This window comes from Sinohyriopsis cumingii, chromosome 2 (assembly GCF_028554795.1).
Source record: "Sinohyriopsis cumingii isolate HCF-2022 chromosome 2, ASM2855479v2, whole genome shotgun sequence".
NCBI lineage: Eukaryota > Metazoa > Mollusca > Bivalvia > Unionida > Unionidae > Sinohyriopsis > Sinohyriopsis cumingii.
This window is the reverse complement of record NC_142962.1, coordinates 21,946,304-21,965,281: the sequence shown is the minus strand read 5'-3', so window position 1 is coordinate 21,965,281 and position 18,978 is coordinate 21,946,304. Positions and strand designations below refer to the sequence as shown.

Genomic DNA, 18,978 nt, shown 5'->3' with positions numbered 1-18,978 from the left:
TTGGAAAGTAGGTACATGTACCAGCAGGCACTGATGCAAAAAACTATGAATTTCAAACTTGAACCATGTCCAAATATTCCACAAATATCATGAAACAACAATTACTGCAAAGTCAAGGACAAAATTTTCAACAAAATTACATTACCGAATAATCATATTTAAATTTTATTTTAAAACAAGTCAAACCTAAAGGATATCAGTTTCTTTCCCAAAAGACCAACAGACATGAAATAAGAAGGTATTGTACACATCTCAGTGTTTTTCTTATGATATACCTTTTTCCCAACATGCCTCTAGGCACAAGTATTATCCATTTTAACATTTCCCACTGACAGCACACCCCTGGATACAAGTACTGTCCACTTTAACAAGATTAAATTTGAAAATGTGCACATCTGTTCTCTGTAATACTTGTGTTGTGTTTCAAACTGATTTTGAAATACCACCCATTTCCTCTTGTTGTCAACAATAATGCAAATCAATGTGTATCAATTACCCAACGTTTGGCATAAAATGTAGGCTGTTTTTTTCATGTACCAGTCTTCACACTGCCACTGACCAATTCCTTGAGACGTATTTATCAAATGTTAATTTACCTTGCATCACAGAAAGTCAGAATTAACTTGTTTCAACAAACAAATAGAAACTTAAAAGTTCAACACAAAAGTTTATGATTATATTGATCATGCTAGATGTAACTCATTTCCAAAGTATCAAATAGAATAATGCTTGCTGTCTTACACACAGAACGAGAGGAAAAACAGAAAGAAGGAAAAATAAATTTTGGATTGAACGAAAGGACAGATGGAAGACACAGACATAAAAAAAACTATATGAGCAACTAAACATGCACAAGTACTCATAAGAAAGCAGACATGCAGGCATTAGTTACACAAAAATCTATGGATTCGTTTTTGATGTGCTGGTGTTTGTTTTAATGATTGTTCTGGTGATAATGATTAAAGTTCATCTGAGTGAGTTTTATTTGTACATGGATTTTACTGATGATTTTATTCGTACTGGTGCAAAAAAAATGAAGCATTAAATTAGTAATATAGATCTTTATAACTGTATGCAACAAATATTTTACAAAGAAGATGACTCAGTGAAAATGCAGTCCTGTATTCTGTTTGTAAGACTAGACAGTGTAATAATTCTTTTTCTGCACTCTTTTTAAATTTGCAGATTGGATTGTGGATTTTAAATAGATTTTAAAATATTTAAAGATAAATTTATTAAAAGAAAAGGTACCAAATTCATCTTATTCTGTTGTCATTGTTTTTCATTATTTATTTCATCGGTCATTCTTCACCCCAACCCCTTGTTTAAATGTGTTCCTTTTAATCAATGAATACAAGAGTTAGGATTAAGGTTGTTTACTTCAATTAAGGTTATGTGTTTAAGATATATCTTCCATGTAAATTACTACTTAAGTGTTAATCAGGTATCTGTCATCCCTCCATTGTCTTCTGTATCAATGACCTTGCTTTAGTGGAAGTGTATCAGATAACTGGTGGCATTTGGGTGTACTATAACTTTCAACTCCTGGAAGTTACAGTATTGGGTTTTTTGCTCCACCTCCTATATTATTCCAAATGAAGACATTTAAAACAGTAGAATCAAAAGGAAATTTCAGTGACCAATAAGTGAAGTGTGGTTTACACACAAAAATGTATATTTGAAGATTTTACCTTTTTTCCTTTATCTTTGTTTTGTATGTATTTCTGGAATACTGCCACTTATTTGGCATCATACACCCAGGTATTGACATGTCATTAAACCCCACAAATACATATATTCATACCCACTTGCATAGATACATACCCACTGGTAATACATACCCACTGGTAATACATACCCACTGATAATACATACCCACTGACAATACAAACCCACTGATAATACATACCCACTGACAATACAAACCCACTGATAGTACAAACCCACTGATAATACAAACCCACTGATAATACAAATCCACTGATAATACAAACCCACTGATAATACAAATCCACTGATAATACAAACCCACTGATAATACAAACCCACTGATAGTACAAACCCACTGATAATACAAACCCACTGATAGTACAAACCCACTGATAATACAAACCCACTGATAATACAACTTCATACTGATGAAGTCTATATAAAGAACCTTTATGTTCAAGAAATATTAAATATATGCTTGACACTAACCCAAGTTCTTGCTGCTGCTGTACTGGGAAAAAAGTTTCAAGTATTCTAGATAAGACCATTTCTTCTTTTCAAGTGTGTGTGTGTGTGTGTGTGTGTGTGTGTGTGTGTGTGTGTGTGTGTGTGTGTGTGTGTGTGTATACACACACACATATACATACATACATACATACACACACCCAAGTTGGTAGAACATCAAACAGATAATCCAGGAGTTGTGTGTTCGATACCCACCCTGGCCAGACCAGGTGGGCTGCCTCAGTGTGTCATTCAGAAGGGCACTTGACACTTAGCTACCATTTCCTTGGCATGATAGACTATATTGTGTTAAAAGGGCTCTTAAACCTACACCCCACCCCCAAAAAAAACAAAGTTCAATTTTAAATACTCTGATGAGGAATGCGATACAAAAGTCTGATACCAGAATACCAAGTAGTGAATGTTTACATTCCTACTTAACACCTTTCTCTGACCACATCAGATGTAGAATCCTAATAACCATGAATAACTAATTCTGTTGATCTGTTGTAAACAGTCTAGAAATGTGAGGTCAGCTGACCTCTGGTTACTTTGGTTACTGACAAGACTTGATTATGTTAGGTTTTATGGCTGCTGTCTGCTTTAAACATTCCAGCTCTACAATATATACAATAATTACTGAAGTGCTAGAATTCAGGTTGTAGGCTGTAAACAATCACTAACTTTGTGTGTCTGTCTGTCTATATGTATGTCTGTGTCTCTATATTTGTGTGTGTGTCTGTATATGTGTGTTTGTAGAAATAAAAGCAAATGTTTAATTATGAACATTGTTTTAATAAAAGCAAACTCATACAAACACAAGAGGATCAAATGAACAGGCATCAAACTGTCAAGTACACACAAGAATATGGTCCCTGGGAAATCTTTACCATGTTTAACTAAATGACAACCCCTGCATGCTAGGGATGTAAAACAGGCCTAATGTGCCATCCTATATTTCATAGGTGACTACAGGAGGCAGGAGTCACATTGGCTCATTGAACAGTGTGCCTGACTTGCAACTAAAAGGGTACAGGTTCAAACTACAGGTACTCAACATGAACTTAATGTTAAAAACAAAGCAATAACCTGAAGGAAAAAAATCATACAGAGTGACACAATTTCCTCAGATTATCCCTATAACCTGTTCTGACAAAGGACCCCATCTATCATACAATAAAAGATAATTTTTTATAACATTATGATCACCTTGAGCACCTGTGGTCCAAAGCCTACCACTTAATCAGCCTTTATGCAGGCAAGACAAATTTTACTCTGAATAATCCCAAAAGCATGGTGTTCTATTTGATGAAGCATTTACTGAAATATTTAGTGGTGAATAACAACTGGATTATTATTGATTTTTTTTCTGGAATTCTTCTACAAAACAACCCAGAACAGCTGAACTGCAATCTATATTAATTTACAATTCAATTAAATGCCTTGATCTACATGTACAGTGTAACATCACTACACCCAAAGTTATGCGTGATAGATACATAAATAATTCCATCACAGCTCTTGCAAATCCTTGTAACTTGATGGAGTTTGACTGAAACTCAAAAATATTTTATGTTACAACCATGCTCCAGGTATACATAAAATTCAAGTCGTCAGCAGATTTAGACTAAAACTACTGCCTTAGTATACATATCCTTGAAAAGAAAAATGACTAACTTCTTTGTACACAGAGCTGTGCATACATTTTACATAAAGTTTATTGTCTCTGCCAATTGTACTATGTTGGGATTAACACCAGCAGGACACATAAGCTATGCAAATACATGAAAAAATGGTAGATCCTTCAGCCATATCAGATGAAGACAGCAAACATAATTAGGAAGATAATAGAGTTGCCAGATAAATGATTATGAACACTTCAATATTTGAAATTTAATTTAATTCTACTATCAAGATTTTTAAGGTAATTCTAATTCAAATGGCTCCATTTAACACCACTGCATATAGCACCATGCCCCATCTATATCAACAATTCATGTGGTAAATGGATCTTTCTACTAAAGAAAAGAACACCTTGTATTTTACAGTAATTTCTTTACCTGGCATTGATTTTTTTTTCCCTTTTAAATAAACATGCTTACACAAAGCAACGGAGAGTAAAGATGGTTGTGGGTGTTCCACATTTCCCTAGAGGTCAGCCAGTATAACAGAAGCAATTTTAAGCGAAGGCTTAAAGTCCCATCCAGGACCTCAAGTCATTAGATATTTTAGTAAAACTTGAGTGAGACCATGAATTCATGAAAATATCAGAATCAAGACTCCAAAAGTCAAACTTATACTGTAAGTAATCACTAATAAGCCAAGTCCAACTGCAAACTGCACAGACCCAGATCTGCTATTGTATAATTTGCTAGAAGATCTGGGTCTGTGCAGTTTGTTAGGAATAATTATGCAAACGACATAGACCCTGATCTACATTATGCTATGGCAGATCAGGATCTTGCTGTTGACACTTTTACTCAACTTATAAGCAAGTACGTACAATACTTGGAGTTTGTCGGTATCTATCAAATTTGGGGATTTATAGGTAACCAGTAATCTAATCACACTCCAGTCTGTTCACACTCCAGTCTAATCACACTCCAATCTAATCATACTCCAGTCTAATCACAATCCAATCTAATCACATTCCAATCTAATCATACTCCAAACTAATCACACTCCAATGTAATCACACTCCAATCTAATCACACTCCAATCAAATCACATTCCAATCTAATCATACTCCAAACTAATCACACTCCAATCTAATCACACTCCAATCTAATCACACTCCAATCTAAGTTACAGAAGGTCACATTTTTTAAATATAAGCATAGTTCAATTTTTTAAATCAGAAGTAACAGGACTAATGGCCTTGGAATATCCTTACCAAAATTACATCAAAAGCAAAGATACAACTATGAAATTTTAAAAAAAATCATTTCCATACCTTGTATTAACTTTGTTAATATATAACAAGGCTTTAAATAAGAATCAACAAGAAAGGCACAAAGAAATGAACTTTTAAATCTCTCTTAAATTTAGTTTTTTCCATTACTTGTATATAACATTTTTTATTAAAATAATCAAAGATCTCTGCGCACAGCAAATGAACTACATGTATATCATCTATGAAATATTGACTAATCCCTCAAGGAAATTTCATGACATGTACATCATAGCCTTTGTAATCTTTCATAATCTCCTCTTCCTTTAAATACATGTAATTTGGCATCATGTCAGATATGAAGTGAGAGTCAGGCATGGAAAAATAAAAGTTCAAGCTGTGCTTGTTGCCTGATACAAGAATCAGACAAGACTAAAAATTAGTTTGAATGCCTATCAGCATGGGTCATCACAAGTGGCTCACAAGAAAAAGGTGTTGTGTGGAATGAATCCAAGTACCATTACCATGATTATTGAGGTAAGAAAAGTGGATCACAGCTGCATGATACACTATAAGCCAGGGGCAGGCAAAGTATGGCAATGGGTTGGATCTGGCTTGTAAGTTGGTTTTATCCATTCATTTACATCACTGGGTATGGTCTTAACAATTACTTATCCCATCCACACCTGGGAGGAAGTTCCATATGCCTGCAATAGACTATTCTTCTTCATACAAGTAATCAAACTTTGATCTCAGCGAAACACAAGAGAAATCACAAATGGTACATGACCCATTTCTATCTTTACCTTTTCCATACTAAAGACATCAAGCACTGAAACTGTGATTTGATCACATGGGATATGGCATGAACCTGGCTAAAGTTTAATCAAAATATCTGACTTGTTTCATCCCTTGTTAGCTTGACCATGATATGGGGGTATGGCTGTGATACCAAGACACAATCAGGTCAAAATATATAAATGGTAAGTTTCATTAAAAATGTCTTTATGCCCATGCATGGAATGAAGTTACCTATTTGTTTACCTTTGATATAACCTTGACGTTGATACAAGGAGCCTGGCAATGGTATGCTACACACCATCTATACATTGTATAAAATTGGCTATAAAGTTTCTTTAAATTATCTTTTCTTTTTTATAAACTTGGCTACAAAGTTTCCTTAAAGCATCTTTTTTGTATAAAATTGGTATAATGTTTCATTAAGTATTTTCAGTAATTCAAAAGTCATATGCTGGAGTTGTTCATAATTACATTTTCCCTTTCCATGACCTTGATGCTGAGTGCACGGTTATGGTCTGTACCACACAGCTTATACATTATACAAAGATGGGCTGAAGCTTCATAAAAATGTATTCAGAAATAGCCCCCAAAAAGTGTTTCCTACTCACATTTCAGGCGAAAACAACAAAAACCTCCAGGTGTTGATGAGTTAAAGCAAACTGTGCCTACTGTCAGACAACAATCAACAGAAAAATAAATAGCAGTTAAAACAGTAATCAACATCTTCAAAGGTAAAGCATAACGTCATACACATTTTATACTGAAACAGGCAAATGGCATCACAACACACTATAAAATGGCATCAAAACACACTATAAACATATGCTGCATATAAATTTAATCTGAGATTTCAAAACAGGAACTACTAATACTTTAAACAGAGGGCCATTTAATTTTCAATCTAAGATAGACATTTTAGAACAGGATGCAAGATTTGACAAAATATGGAAAATTCTTTATCATTAATTTTGCAAGTACACATATTAGATGACTGCAAAAGGTATTCATACAACACAGCTCTATAGAAGTGGTACCATGGGAGTGAAATGATACAAATACATTGCTGTTTCCATAGCAACCTGATAAAAGCTGAAAAAATTACAGAAACTGAAAATTAAATCTCACCTTTTAGGGACAGAACCCTTTCAGCAAACACCCTTGTTTGGTAGGTGACATTTTGAAAGCCAGATGTCATTTTGTTGATTAGCTACATTCATCAAAATCCTGAGTTAGAATCTAGAATCCTTTTCAATCATTGTATTAAACTAGTTCACTTCCAAGTAAGCAATCAAAAAGCACGTAACAAATCAATCTCATTACATTTTCCTTGAAGGCAGTCTGTCTGCACTTGCATTCAAATCAAACAAGAAGATAATGATGGGTCAGTGCAACCAAAACCTGCAGAAATCATCATCATCATCATTATTATTATTTCCCTAGAGATTCACCCCCAGATGCTAGTTATCCAATTGTGAAATCAATCAACAGCCTGCTGCCTGATGTAGCCAAGTGTGGCTGTGAGGCTCTGTGAAAGTAAAGGGAGAAAACAGTTTGCAGAAACTATAGAATTAGTATGGAATTGTCAGAAATCTTTCCCATGTAACAGTATGTTGCTCGCACCTCCCTCTGTCCCCCAGCAATGAGATCTACCTGCAAAATGTATAGGTATAAATAATCAAGTTGTGTGATCAATAGAACAATATCACCACTGGGGGCATGTAGACATTCACCCTGCTTCCTGCCACTTGAACAAATCACCCTGCTTCAAAAATAATGCTACAATCACAATTCTGAATCTGTGATGCATGGTTGCTCAAACTTCTAACTGATCATTTTTATATTTGCCCCAAACCTCTTAGATATGTGCACACATGGGAATATAAAAAAACAACTGAGGAAATATGATGACACAAAAAATGTTTAACTCAATTTTCATTTTAATTTCAAAATGGCCATTTGCTTCTCCTACCTAAATCATAGTATAACCACTTTACTACTGATGACCACTGACCATCTATTCTCTTGAGTCATTATATAGGAATATGGACACTAGTATAGGGTTACCATATTTGCACTTTCAAAAAAAGGACATTCCAGAGTGGGTGTATCGGTATCATTGATCTATACAGAGTTAAGGATCAAAAAGGAGGATACATTCGGGGAAAAAGAGGAGACGTATATCAACCCTGAACCAGTAAGCTCACAAGTGATGTGGGTAAAATGGAAAATATGCACCATAGTATACAAATGCCCCCACTGTAACAATACATGCTGATTTATTAAATTGAATCAGTCTGGAATAAGAGGAATAGAAATCTGGAATTAGAAACATCATTGCAACTTCATAAAAACTGTCCACTGTGTTGGACTATAATGATAATTCTACAAGCAATCACAAATTGAATGTGTTATCACATTTTTTTTCGCAATTAATTAAACACAGAACTGTGCAGTATTTATCCAAACTACACTAAATCATATTGGTAAAACACATGAAAAACAGGTTACAGTGTTCACCATACTATATGTATGCAAGGGGGGGGGGCTTATTTGCAAATGGTTGTGTATCCCCTGGAATCAGCTGAAATGAAAATAGTTTACATGTAATGCTACCATTTCATTATGCAATACATAATGAAATGAAAACTGTATCTACTTTAAATGATAAGCAATTCTGACACTCCATTTTTTAAGCAAACAATTCCACAGCCTGTCAGTGATGACATTGGAATGTTACGTCATGAAGAGTGAGACTTTAGAGCAAACTGTTCAACAAATTATTTATTTTTCTAAGTTCAATGTGTAAATTTAAGAAACACTTACAGCATTTAGAATTAATAATACTATATTCTATCGCAAATTAAAAAAAAGAATGTTTTGAACGAATTCCAATAGTCTTAAATATCCTGATTTATCACAGTGATGTAATCAAGAATGTCCTTGAATGAGTTCCCAGTAATCCCAAATAATGTGTAAGCCGAGTAATCCCAAAATAATGTGTAAGCCCAGTAATCCCAAATAATGTGTAAGCCCAGTAATCCCAAATAATGTGTAAGCCCAGTAATCCCAAAATAATGTGTAAGCCCAGTAATCCCAATTAATGTGTAAGCCCAGTAATCCCAAAATAATGTGTAAGCCCAGTAATCCTAAAATAATGTGTAAGCCCATTAATCCCAAATTAATGTGTAAGCCCAGTGAATGGGCACTTTAATAATTCTAATGCATGATATAAATAATTCCTCTCAAATTATATCTGAACACAACTGCAAAGTGTGATCACATTGATATGACCATCAGTTCAGGAAGGGTTGTGATAAAAAATGTTCAAGATAGCCACTATTTGGTGGCCATCCAGCACGTCATATCAGCATGATGATCATGTAAGACTAATGAAAACCCCATGTCACTATGACTTTCTGAATTTGGTGGAGTTGTGATAACAAGATTTTAAAGATGTCTGCCATTGTGGCCACAAGGGATGTCAGATCAGCACTATATTCATTCAGGGCCATCAAGATTTCATAAGTAGTATTTTAGTATTTAAAAAAAACATGTTGATGTAAGCATCTATTCTGAAGGAGTAGTCATAACGAGATTTTTAATATGGTCATCAGATTAGCCACATTTTCAATTAGTACCAGCAGAGTTTTAAAAAAAAGAAAAATAGAAAGAAAAAAAAACAATTAGATTTCTCACAGACAATGTTCATTCTGTACATGTTCACCAATCTGCAATAGCAGGTCTATCAAATTTTTTCTACAACATTAGGGTCTGACTTTAGATTAGCCAGGCGAGTTTAAAAGTATGTCATGTAAATCTTTCAGATATAAGTGTAATGGTGATTGCATTGCAATAGAAAATTTCTGTAACTTTTGGAATATGTCATTTAAGACTGTATGCAAAATATACATGCATTCTGGTTGCCATATCATAGACATGCAACCTTGTCCAAGTTTTCTATTACTAATTTACTTTGTGTACCTGGAGGAAAAATGTATTCAAGAAGCATGCAACCTGTTAGGTAACTGATAACACAACTTGTTATATTACAATGACTACACATTAATTTTAAGGTGTAGAGCTATATGACCATTTATCAGTAAGGCATATCAATAATAAAGGTCCCTCTTCAGAGATGATAAAAACAATATGATCATAATTTCAGTCAAGTACTGTAGAATATGAAGTAACTATATTAGATTAAATAATGACAGTATTACACTAAATAATGATAGTAATATATTAAATATTGATGGTAATATATGCCAAATAACTACAGTAATACACTAAATAATGACAGTAATATACCAAATAATGACAGTAATATACTAAATAATGATAGTAATACACAAAATAATTATAATACACTAAATAATGACAGCAATATACCAAATAATGATAGTAATACACTAAATAATGACAGTAATATACCTAAAATTGACAATAATACACTAAACAATGATAGTAATACACTAAATAGTGATAGTAATACACTAAATAATGACAGTAGTATACTAAATAATGATATTAATACACCAAATAATGATAAAACTGGAAAGCTGAGCATAGGACACAGCCTAAACACATCTCTTTCATAATCAAGGAACTATAAAAAAGGACAAATTCATCTTTTTGGTCTAATAATAACTAAAGGATGTAAAAAATCATTTACAAATTGCTCATGCACTGTTCTATGCTTTACCACACTCCAAAGAAAATTACCTTTTGACAATTCAAAATTCTAATGATAGTCACATCATGAAAAGAAGGCTGTACTACATGTAAGGAAAAAGAACAAAGGGGGAAAATAGCATTGGACAGCAAAATATTCTCTGAAAATGTTGGATAAGATATAGTTACAGGGGGTACATACAGATTATATCCCATGGATAAGATATAGTTACAGGGGGTACATACAGACTATATCCCAAGGATAAGATATAGTTAAAGGGGGTACATACAGACAATATTCCAAGGATAAGATATAGTTACAGGGGTACATACAGACTATATCCCAAGGATAAGATATAGTTACAGGGGTACATACAGACTATATCCCAAGGATAAGATATAGTTACAGGGGGTACATACAGACTATATCCCAAGGATAAGATATAGTTAAAGGGGGTACATACAGACAATATTCCAAGGATAAGATATAGTTACAGGGGTACATACAGACTATATCCCAAGGATAAGATATAGTTACAGGGGTACATACAGACTATATCCCAATTATAAGATATAGTTACAGGGGGTACATACAGACTATATCCCAAGGATAAGATATAGTTAAAGGGGGTACATACAGACAATATTCCAAGGATAAGATATAGTTACAGGGGATACATACAGACAATATCCCAAGGATAAGATATAGTTACAGGGGGTACATACAGACTATACCCCATGGATAAGATATAGTTAAAGAGGGTACATAAAGACAATATCCCAAGGATAAGATATAGTTACAGGGGTACATACAGACAATATCCCAAGGATAAGATATAGTTACAGGGGTACATACAGACTATATCCCAATGATAAGATATAGTTACAGGGGTACATACAGATTATATCCCAAGGATTACAGGGGTACATACAGACTATATCCCATGGATAAGATATAGTTACAGGGGTACATACAGACAATATCACAAGGATAAGATATAGTTACAGGGGTACATACAGACTATACCCCATGGATAAGATATAGTTACAGAGGTACATACGGACTATATCCCAAGGATAAGATATAGTTACAGGGGTACATACAGACTATATCCCATGGATAAGATTTATATGCAGCTCATTAAAATGGTATGTGCAAATTAAACCTATCAAACACTAATTTTTTCTGCAGAATTAGTCAATATTTACTTAGCATTGAAGAACTTTGATGTTGACAAATTGTTAGCAATGTGTGCAGACCATTGAATGGTGTACGACTTTAGGAATCAATGAAGCATTTCAAACTGGGTTTATTTGATTAATTCTAAGTCAATGAGAAAAGACATAAATAAGGACATTATTACTATCGAGTCTTGTCACTAGGGGTGAAACGATTCATCGATACATCGATGCATCGATACTTTTGCCATTTCGATACACATATCGATACACAAGGTGAAGAATCGATACAAAACGATATCTACCTTATAATAGCTACATAAATCTTCAGCAGTTATGATAATTAAATTAGGAGCTCATTAGACCAAACTGTCGCGGTAGTTGTTTTGTATACACATGAAGTATAGCGTGTGAGATTCAGTTAGTCATCTCCGTTCCCGCACCCGGACCAGTTCTATAGATAAGAGTTTCCTTGTACTAGGAAATTACATTATTTTTTGTTTTTTAAATAATACCATAATTTAAAAATATAATCAAAGACATAAATTAATAATAGTTTCTGAAGGAAATTTTTTTTCTTACAATTATTATAATAATGTAAGTGTCAATTCTTTTCTCTTTGCGTGGGGCTAAACTATCGGTATGGGCGTGGAACCGGTGATAGAACTTATGATTATTCTTAATCACTAAGACGTTTGGGATGCTTTCATGCAATGAACTACAAGCAGCGGGGTGACCAAGGTGATTCCAACATCCGGTCAAATGGAGCAGACGCAAAAGGCCGAAAAAATTGAACTCGAGTTACCTGCGATTAGAAGATCATCGGCCTGGAACTATTTTGGATATCCTGTGGAGTATGAGAATGGAGTAAGAAAAGTAGACAAGTCCAGGTGTGTTTGCAAACTGTGTTTTACAGCTCTTAGGATTACTGGAAACACCACAAATATGTCTACACATTTAAAACGGCACCACCCAATCATTGCCATTGGAATTCCTTTTAAAGATGACAAGATTTCAGCTCCCAAGGTCAGTGTTTCTCCTACTCCTAAGCCATCACATCCAACAACCACTGGTCAGCTCAGATTGACTGAAGTTTTTCAGTCTCCATTAATTCCATCATCGCAAAGATCACAGACAATCACTAAGCATATAGCGATGTTTATTGCACATGATATGCGCCCTTTCTCAGTGGTTGATTCGCTAGGTTTCAGAAATCTGATTCGTACCCTGGAACCTCGCTACATCATCCCATCAAGAACACACTTCGCAGAGAAAGTTATCCCAGACCTATACCTTCACACCAGACAAGAAGTGCAAAGCACCATATCAGAGGCAGAATCAGTGGCCATTACTACAGATGGTTGGACTTCAAGGGCTACAGAGAGTTACATAACAATCACAGCTCACTTGGTTGATAAGGAATGGTGCATGAAAAGCTTTGTTCTTCAGACGAGACCTTTACACGAGTCTCACACTGGTAAAAATATAGGAGCAGTACTAGACGATGCCAGTAAGGAATGGCAACTGGAAAGGCCCCACAAGTTACTCCCCATAGTAAGAGATAATGCTGCTAACATGGATGTTGCTATTCAAGAGGCAAAGTTCACACCACATATCAAGTGCTTTGCACATACACCACTCCCTCGATAACTCGCGCACATCGGGGTCCAGAAACATCGACCGCACTATAAGCGAGGGGCGAGTTATCGAGGGACCTATAAAATAAGCCCAAAACCAATAAAGTGATTGACGACATAACGGAAAAATAAGGGGGGGGGTAGGCAGATTATACTGTTGAATACTCACTTTATAATCGTTCTGAGATTAACTGTTAATAAATATCTCTTCATAACGGTGTACTTTATTATTTTCTCATAGGACAACATTAAAAATTTCAGGATAAATTACAGTATATTGAGGCGATCATCGAAAACATTATTCCACGTGTTTTCCGTTCGCTGAACATGTGTACCACTTCACACATTGTGTACTACGTCATTAAGTTTTATGTTGAATTGTATACATTCTAGTTTTATTGTTTGAGCCAAATTAGAAGTTTTTTATACACAAAAGATCGACTCTTTTCGAGAAACAGTGTCGATCGAACGATAGATAGATTTGAATGCGATAGAAGTAAATTGGAAAACAAAAAAACAAGAGTTAATCAGTACTGACATATTTAATTGGTCTACAAATTTAAAACAACGTAAATTAGAACAAGTTAATACTTGCCGTTTGTGCCACGCTTGACAAATATCAATTCACTTTTTGAAAAAATCAGTTAATTTTTTTTGTGTGTGAAACTCCTTGGTTTCTCTGCCGCCGAGCAAAATCCCTCAGATTTCTCAACTGCATGAGCTTTACGTAGTCATCATTTTGGGTCTCCAGCCACCTTATGGCAATATCAAAATATTTGCTTCCTGTGCAGAGGGGTGGGGGTGCAACATCTGTGTCTGCATCACTTTCAACACTTGTGTTACTCCAGTTAGAATCGTCTTCTGCTGCAAATTTGTTCGCTATAGAAATAATTATAGTTTCATCTGACATGCTTGCTGTAGGGCAATCATTGTCAGCACAAATCCACTCCTCCATCAAGAGAAACGCCCATCTCAGGACCATGAGTCTACTAATTTCTCCCAAACAGCCTCGGCATTAATGACATCAGTTTCACTGAAACATTCGAAGTCACTATCGTCGTCGTTGTCTCTGTTAGTGTTTTGCTTTACGTCAAAGGCAGCTCCAAGACCCTTAATTCAGCACCCGAGGTCTCTTGTAATCGATTTTTTTTTTTAATGCAACAAACACTTCCCCAAGTTGTTGATCAAAGCAAAGCCGGCATGTACATGTAATTAGGTTCTCACAGAAGTACTCACGGGGTTCGATGTGACGGTCGATTGACTCTTTTCATGTTTTCAATGAACAGACTATGTTGTGATTATAATGTTTACACTGAAACGGAATTAAAGGATTTGAACGTGACTTTCACACAGGAAGTCGTTTAATTGGTGTTTATTTCATTCTCTGTTGCCACCTGTTAACATTTACCAGAAGTTTTCATTGATCGCTATTTCACCAGACTGTTTATTTACATTATAATGACAACTATTTATCCTAAAAACTTACATAATATATGATATCTTTAAACAGAGGTCACGCTAGGATTTTAAAACTGGGTCTTTCTGCCTCTGAATTCAATCACTAAATATCAGTATATTTTCTCACTCGGCCGCCAAGTCAAAGCCTTTGAACTAGCCGCCTAGCTGTTGCATCATGTTCTTTTTTTTTTTAATGTACTCTTATGAAATAGTAACAGTACATCAAAGAGTCTTTCAGTCACTGAATTCTGTCATTGTAAATATCAGCACAGTAAACTGATCAACACATTTTCCCACAAAGCAGGTGGCTGAAACAGGACCGGCAAATCTTTGAATTTTCCCGCGTACCTATTACATGCGTACGGAGGACTCCAGCCTCAGTGATTTTCTGCGTCCCAGATCAAAAATTGGCGTCCAAATACGCGTAATTAAGCGTTTTCGAGATCTCTGAAATTAATTCTTCTCTAGAGCTTGCAAATTGCAAAATATGGATTATATTTTTACGGGCATTAATCACCCTTTTCGATGATAAAACGAGCAATGTATCAAGGTTTAATTTATCAATTCTTATCGTGATTTTTTTCATGTTCAGCATATTTTAAAGATATTTTAAATACATTTTGTCTGGAAAAAATCGGGAGCCAAGACGGACACCGCGTTATAAGCGGGTTCGCGAGTTATCCGGGCGCGAGTTATCGAGGGAGCGGTGTACTATAAATCTAGCAACCCAGAGAGGGTTGCAAGTTCATCAGATGTCACGCCTTCTTGGGAGGATCCGGCACATTGTCTCGTTTTTCCATCGCAGTACAACTGCTACTACCCTGCTGAAATCCAAACAAGAGCTGTTGCAGCTTCCTAAACACAAACTTATCCAAGATGTCCAGACACGTTGGAATAGTTCTTATGATATGATTGATCGATTTTTAGAGCAGCAGCCTGCCATTGTAGCTACTCTATTAAGTAAGGAAATCAGACAGAGGGAGACGGACTTAAACACTTTATCAGAGGATGATGTATCAAATGCAGAGGATATTCTCAAACTGCTCAAACCAATGAAAACCATTACAACGATATTGTGCGATGAAGCAGCACCTACCATATCAATGATTTTTCCTCTTAAACATCGTATTATTAGTGCAATGGAAGTGCAAGAAAGTGACTCTGCACTTGTGAAGGCAGTCAAGGTGGCAATCTCCCAAGACCTAGACAAAAGATACAATGACAAGGACACGCAGCAGTTTCTGTTGCAGAGTTGTGCCCTAGATCCAAGATTTAGGGCTCTAACTGATGTAGACGATGCTACAAGGATCCAAATATATGCTTCCATTGTCATGCAAACAGTGAAGGTCAATGAGGTAAGTCAAAAATTTACATATGAGTATCATTGTGTTATCTACGTGCAGCAGATGAAGCATAACATAATATTATTTTCCCCTTTCAAGATTTTAAGGATATATGAAATTTCTTTTGGTAGTTAAAATTGGACACTTGTCCCCAAAGGTTACCCTAGATGCACCACTGATCTTGGTATGCCCCAGAGTCACCTTCAAAGTTCTTATGTCATCCGATTGTCTCCATCTCCCTCTGAAACACTGACACACACACACACACACACACACACACACACACACACACACACACACACATAGAGCAAACACACAAACTATTACATAACTTCATTGTTTGAAGTTCATAACTTCATATAAACAAATATTTCTTAATATTCAATATTGATCTTATATTGATAAAATCATGTTGTTTTATTTATATTAAATGCCAGTGAATTAATGCTAAAATGTTAATTAACATAAAATTGCGAGATTCGTATTAACTTAAGGAGTACATATTATATAATTTTGATTTTTATTACAGTGTGAAACAGTAGTGAAGACAGAGAAGACTGATGAACTCACTCATGTACTACCATCTAGTCTTCCCCCACTACCACAGCTTCCTGCAGTACAAGTTACAGAACGAGATAACAGACCAGCAGCAACAGCGAAGGTTGAAGTTGATGAGCCTCCAGTGAAAAAGGGTGCACTTGAAGATCTTTTTGGAGATGTGTACGTGGTCAAGGTGGAGCCATCAAAGTCCCTCTTTCAGAGGGCTGACACAGAGATAACACGTTATAGGAATGAGACATCTAGTATACATATTGGTGACAACCCACTGATGTGGTGGAAATTCAACGAAACATCATTCCCTTTGCTGACCAAACTAGCCAAGATGTTGTTGACTATTCCAGCAACATCAGTGCCATCTGAAAGAGTCTTTTCAACTGCTGGAGATGTTGTATCAGCACAAAGAGCCTCTCTGACTGGGGAGAATGTGGATATTTTGATTTTTTTTGAAGAAGAATATGAAACTTTGAAAGTTGTGATGAGTAGTCTGACAGTCTTGTGCATATGTTATGCAGAATGATCTAATTCAGTTCATTTATGCCTTTTACAGAGTCATCACAATTGCCAGATAGTTTTAGAACAATGAGTTTGTGACTTAAGAAGATTCATTCATTTTCTGGAAAACGCATTTATGTTGATGAGGATATCATTTTCAATCATCATGAACTTTTCTTTAATTCAGTTATTGGATTCAAATACACATGACAATTTATGTGAAATTACATTTAACACTGTTTGCAGTTAGGTGCTTGCGCGTTATAGACTGATATAGCATATATCAGGTTCAACATTATTTGCAGTTAGGTGCTGTGTATTATAGATTCATATAACAGATCTCAGGCTCAACGTTGTTTGCAGTTGGGTGCTTGTGTGATAAAGATGGATGTAGCAGATCTCAGGTTCAATACTGCAGTTAGGTGCCTGCAAGTTGTAAATTGATATAGCAGATCTCAGGTTTGACACTGTTGTTGTTGTTGTTGTTGTGGGGTTTAACGCCATTTTTCAGCACGATAGGCTATACATGGCGGCCAGTATTAATGGTGGAGGAAGAACCCGGAAAACCCCGGAAAGAACCACCGACCCACGAGAAGCTACTGGCAAGCTTTCTCACATGCCCACATTGGCTGAATCTTAGACTCGAACCGCCGCAGACGGAGGTTTTGACACTGCAGTTGGGTGCTTGTATGTGTTGTAGATAGATATAACAGATCTCAGTTTTTACACTGCAGTTGGGTGTTTGTGTGACATAGATTGATATAACAGATCTCAGGTTTAACACTGCATAATTATTATTTCTGAATCCCAATAATTTTAAACTTATTTTGTATTTTTGTATTACATGTACTTTTTAGTGTGTTATTGTGTTGCAGTATGTTATTGCATCATGAATCAGACACAAAACTTGTAATAGTCCTGTGCATCTGTTAGGCAGAATTATCTAATTCAGTTCATTTATGCCATTTACAGTCATCACAATTGTCAGCTAGTTTTAGAACACTGAGTTTGTGACTTAAGAAGATTTATTCATTTGCTGGAAGATGCATTTAAGTTGATGAGGATATCATCTTCAGTTATTAGGAACTTTCTTTAATTCATCTATAGACTTCAATTACACACATGGCAATTTATGTGAAATTAATTAGTGTTTGCTGCAGTGAAGTTTATCATTTGTGTTTTCTAAGATGATCTTTCTTGAACTGAAGAAAGGAGGAAAGTATACAGCTTAGAAAAGGTTGCATAATTATGATTTCCTAATCCTAAGCATTTTAAATTTTTGTTGTATTTTTGTGTTACGTGCACTTTTTAATATATTATTTTGTTCCAGTATGTTGTTGCATGATGAATCAGACACAAAACTTGTAACATTTCATTTTTATTGAATGAAGGATAAAGAAACACATCAAAGATTTTGTTATATTTTATTTGGTTACACAGAACAACAATGTTAGTAGTCGTGACATTGTATCTTGATTCAATTTTTTCTCTGTTATCATTATATATAACAGGTTAACAAGGTGACTCACTGCTGATACATTGCATATTTGACACTGTTTGAACTTGAAAATACCATTCAACATATACATTCACATGATTAATCAAATGTACTGTGATAATCCCATTTTCAGTTTGATACATGTATCGATATGTATCGTATCGTAGGCTGTGTATCGTGTATCGTATCGATACGTGGCACAGGCGTATCGTTTCACCCCTACTTGTCACTCGG

The 18,978-nt window shown here is 35.3% G+C and overlaps 2 protein-coding genes across 2 annotated transcripts in view; one reads left to right on the top strand and one right to left on the bottom strand.

The window, feature by feature from the left end:
- LOC149804453 (nesprin-1-like) overlaps window positions 1-18,978 on the bottom strand; it is a 572,886-nt gene that overhangs the window by 487,484 nt on the left and 66,424 nt on the right. The window lies entirely within an intron of this gene.
- On the top strand, window positions 11,955-18,969 carry LOC149804454 (E3 SUMO-protein ligase ZBED1-like). Its single transcript, XM_089951243.1, has 3 exons — window positions 11,955-13,381; window positions 15,543-16,205; window positions 16,723-18,969. Exons 1-3 carry the CDS (start codon window positions 12,518-12,520, stop codon window positions 17,269-17,271), a joined length of 2,076 nt encoding a protein of 691 aa, XP_089807369.1. The 5' UTR covers window positions 11,955-12,517; the 3' UTR covers window positions 17,272-18,969.

Coding starts and splice junctions, on each gene's coding strand:
- LOC149804454 (XM_089951243.1), top strand. CDS start 12,518: ATGGAGCAGACGCAAAAGGCCGAAAAAATTGAACTCGAGTTACCTGCG. Junction 13,382..15,542: donor CACCACATATCAAGTGCTTT/GCACATACACCA, acceptor TCCGGGCGCGAG/TTATCGAGGGAGCGGTGTAC. Junction 16,206..16,722: donor AAACAGTGAAGGTCAATGAG/GTAAGTCAAAAA, acceptor TTTTTATTACAG/TGTGAAACAGTAGTGAAGAC.